This window comes from Toxorhynchites rutilus, unplaced genomic scaffold (assembly GCF_029784135.1).
Source record: "Toxorhynchites rutilus septentrionalis strain SRP unplaced genomic scaffold, ASM2978413v1 HiC_scaffold_349, whole genome shotgun sequence".
Taxonomy (NCBI): Eukaryota; Metazoa; Arthropoda; class Insecta; order Diptera; family Culicidae; genus Toxorhynchites; species Toxorhynchites rutilus.
The window spans coordinates 11,048-15,233 of NW_026599926.1; the positions used below are offsets into that span (position 1 = coordinate 11,048).

The 4,186-nt window shown below is 36.7% G+C and overlaps 1 protein-coding gene across 1 annotated transcript; it reads right to left on the bottom strand.

The window, feature by feature from the left end:
• Positions 1–3,627: 3,627 nt before the first annotated feature.
• Positions 3,628–4,180, bottom strand: LOC129782027 (chymotrypsin-like protease CTRL-1). The gene is made up of 2 exons (XM_055789511.1): positions 3,992–4,180; positions 3,628–3,932 (listed from the first exon to the last, which is right to left on the bottom strand). The coding sequence occupies exons 1-2, from the start codon at positions 4,125–4,127 to the stop codon at positions 3,748–3,750; spliced, it is 321 nt and encodes a 106-aa protein (XP_055645486.1). The 5' UTR covers positions 4,128–4,180; the 3' UTR covers positions 3,628–3,747.
• Between the last annotated feature and the right edge of the window lie 6 nt (positions 4,181–4,186).

Consider the following 4,186-nt stretch of genomic DNA (forward strand, 5'->3'; position numbering starts at 1 on the left):
CCGATTTTTTGTGTTTGCGAAAATTATAATTTTCTAAATTTGTATTTTCAAATTCCTAAACTTCTGAATTGAAAATTTATAATTAATGGATTTTTAAAGTTTTGGTTTCTAGATATATTCCCGATTTAAAAATAATCGATTCTAAAATTTTAAAATTCCAAAAATTTCCAAATTTCTGAAATTTCATTTCTGAAATTTTAAATTTATATTCGATATTCAATTCTTGATTTTTTCATATTCACGATTTTTGAATTTTAATATTTAAAATTTTCAAACTTCGATTTTCAAATTTTAAGATTTCCTATTTTCAAATTTTCAAATCGCAATTTGCAACTGTCTCAAATTTTATTCAAATTTTCAAAACGCTGTTTTTAAATTTTTTTAAAAAAAGGATTTGCAGATTTTCGATTTACTATTCTCAGATTTGCTACAGATTTCCGACTTTCAAATTTCAGAATTCGCTAATTTTTGAATTTTTTATTTGAAAATTATCAGATTTCTGATTCTTTAATTTCGCCAATTATTAAGTTTTTAAATTTTCGATTTTCGAATTTTCAAATAACAGATTTTTAAGTTCGATTTTTAAATTTTCAAATTTCGATTTAAAAATTTCCAAGATTGCGGATTTGCGATTTTCTAATTTCTGAATTATCGATTTTCAGATTTATCAATACTCAATTTTTAATTTTTCTGAATGCTCGATTTTCAAATTTTCAGATTTTCGATTTCCGACTTTCAACTTTTTGTTTTTCGAATTTTCGAATTCCGATTTCCAAATTTTCAAATATGTATAAATTGAAAACACCGCTTTTCAATTTTGAAGATTTCCGATTTTCGAATTTCTCATTTGTCGAATTCGCGATTATCGAAATCGCTTTCCGATTTTCAAATCGATCCCGATACCCAGAAAACAAAGACGAATTTCATGCCAACTCGACCTGCCGTTGGCAGCACCATTTCAGATAGCAGTGAAACGTTGTGGGTGTAAGGAAATGAGTCACTTAAGCAACTTTGCATACTTGAAATATCAGAAAAATAATTAGAATTAGACTACCTTTTGGAAAAAGCCAAATTTTTTTCCTTAATTTTTTACAAAAAATTTTAAATTAACAATTTTTACAAAAAAAAAATACCAAAAATTTTTTTGAAAAGAATCTTGCTGACAAAAAAGTTATTTAAAAAAATTAAAATTCAGTTTTCTCAAAAACGTATTTTTTTAAATTCCCAAAAAAATATATATATATATATGAATAGCCCTTAAAATTTCCAACAAGTCATCTATACATCTATACATGTTACAATCAAAACATTATTTATTTCAGGAGTCCTTATGCCTTATATTCAAAAAACTATAAAATATAGAAAGTTGATGTCTTCGACAAAATTTAACAAGATCTAAAACTTTGTCGAATACATTATATCGCTATCTTGACTTTAAACAAAATTAGGATAAGTTGTATTTTTTTCAAAGGAAACATAAAAAAGTTGTTAGAAAAACTTTTTCTCTGTAAAAGTGCCCTTCTTCCGATGTATGGACGACTTGTTGAAAATTGTAAGGGCTATATATATTTTTGGGAATTTTAAAAAAATGCGTTTTTGAGAAAAATGAATTTTAATTTTTTAAATAACTTTTTTGTCAGCTTTTTAGTAAAAATTTAAACAATTTCCTACATTTCATTCTTTGACAAGAATAGTCACAATTCGTCGTAATTAACAAAAGATTAGAAAGAAACCTAGAAAACCAAGTGAAAAGTGTTCCTGCAAAAAAGTCTCAGCTTTCAAAAAATAATACAACCTTTCATTGGTCTCGAACTGCAAAAATCATACAAATGTTCCGCCTTAAATCAGACATGCTGAGTGCAGTCTAGCGTTTTTCTTGGAAAAGTTCACACTGCCTTTGCTGGTAAGAGATCGAAGTTTGGTTTGGCAGTTGAAAAAAAAAACATTTTCTTAAATGGTTTTAATCGGAAAAACCAGCAAAAAAGACGTATTTTCGGTTATAAATTCAGGATGGTGCACTCTAGGAAGGAAATTAATTTTTTTGCAAAAACGTCCAGATCATGCGACCAGACACGAGACGATAATATTCCATCATGACAACGCTCGGCCTCATGTTACTGTTCGAGCTAAAAACCGGAGGATAGCGGATGGAAAATACTGAATCATCCGCAGAGCTTTCACCTTCCGTCTACTATTTGTTTCGATCGGTCCTCTCGAACGCTTGAGTGAAATATGATTTACTGCAGAACAGGGTATTAAAAATTGGTTGGATTTATTCTTGGCTTCAAGACATGAACGCTTCTTTCGCGATGGAATCCGTAACATGCTCGAAAGATAGGAAAGAGTGGTGGCTAACAATGACCAATACTTTGAATAATGTATTAATTCATTTTATTATTCAAATAAATGTGTTTTTCATTCAAAGGGATAATAAATAAATAAAAGGGATAAAGTTTTCATTCAAAGGGCTAATAAAAGAAAAATTCAATCCGAGTCGTAAATCGATTCGTCAACACCAAAACCCCTTCATTCCAGGATCAAAGCAATTAACACTGACAGCTATTAGACCGTTGCCGAAAAATTCCAAACGGCACTCATGTCGAGATCAGTTAGGCGCTAATCTCTACCATCAAACTTTACATCTGCGGCCACGAAACAGAACTCTCATCGCGTAGTTGAGATTTTACGATAATTTAAGTGGCCTCCCCATAAGTCTCTGACCTAGGGTCTCTCCTCACCAGCAGCGAACAAGTGGGCTGTATGTTGAGGCGGGGCGGCGGGCGTTTCCCCCAACGCTGTTTTCGCTTTCTTAGCACAACGCGACGCTGCGAAACACACGGATCATAATTTATGGACTTTCCCCGACGGGGGCAGCAGCAGCGGCGCGAGCGCGCGCCCATCCGCACGAGCGCTGCGTCATTCTTTGCTATGCGATGCAATCCTCCACGGCGGGGGCGTTCTGCTGCAGCCGATCGGGCACGTGAAACTCAATTAAATGCGTTGGTGGCTGACCGACCGACTCTGGTTCGTGTGCATGATGTCGGTGAAATTGTAACAAGGGCGAGTCCACGCTGATCGGATCTTCGGGTTTGGGGGATGCTGGCAGAAGGAGAACAAACACACACGATCTCTCTCTGGGCGAGCGACCATTGTGTTCCGGAAAAGGAAGAATTTCGCTATGCTTGAACACGGACCCGGCTTTCGCCACAGGCGGCGAACGTGGGCTGAAACTGGTTTGAACGTTCTGGCTCGTTCTGCTTAAATTGTGTAGTTTTATTGAATGTAAAACTTATTGGAAGTCGCCGGAGATTTGGCTCTGCGGCTCGAAATCGGATTTTGACCTCTGCCGCTCGGGAGAAGAATAACGGAAGCGGGCTCAGAACTCAGCTCGCCTCGAAAACACACATCTTCACGCTTGTTGATCTCATTCGGCAATTGAGGTGGCATTCTTCGTGGCACAAGAGGGCACTATTTGTGGAGTGGATTTGCGGAGGGAAGCAAAACAAATGAACCCACAGAATAAACACCGGAATGGAGTCGAGATGGGATCTCCACGCGTAATCAAAACACAGACCGAAGATGGAATAAGACGGGGATGTTGATAAAGGTAAATAATAATAATTCGGGCTGATTTCTGTTTTTTAGTTCGAAAAAAAATATTACCAACTTATTGTTATTACATCGAAGTGCGAAGCGGAGTGCTGAGGAATCGCTGCATCGATGGTGGCATCTCGCGTCAAAACACGATCAATCATCTTGTTGGTTGATTTTATTTTTAATCCACGCTGAGAAGGTGGCCACGTTCGCCAACTCAAGATACTGCTGGTAGTCGCAACCTTTGCGGGGTTCTGAGACGACCCCATATAGAGTCCATACTTCATTCTTGTTGAGGAACCATCCACTGCCCTCGTCTCCAACACAGTTGGTAGTTGCTGGAAAGAAAGTGGATAGAGCAAAATCTACTCTCGACCTTTAGAATGATAAATAGTACCATTTTCGGACATAGCGCAGAACACTTTTGAGCTCACATCACTTCCCGAACACCTAACGATGGACAGCTGTACGCTCTGTAGTCTCTCCGCCGTGTTCCATCCCACAAGAGATCCTGAACGGTTCCCGAATTGCATATCGCTTAGTGAACTGTCCGGAAGACAAACAGGTACAATATGATCCGTGTAGTCCACTG

Excerpts from the sequence above, each read along its gene's own strand:
- LOC129782027 (XM_055789511.1), bottom strand. The coding sequence starts at position 4,127 with ATGCAATTCGGGAACCGTTCAGGATCTCTTGTGGGATGGAACACGGCG. Across the intron at positions 3,933-3,991 it reads CTGCGCTATGTCCGAAAATG|CAACTACCAACTGTGTTGGA; the intron begins GTACTATTTATC and ends CTTTCTTTCCAG.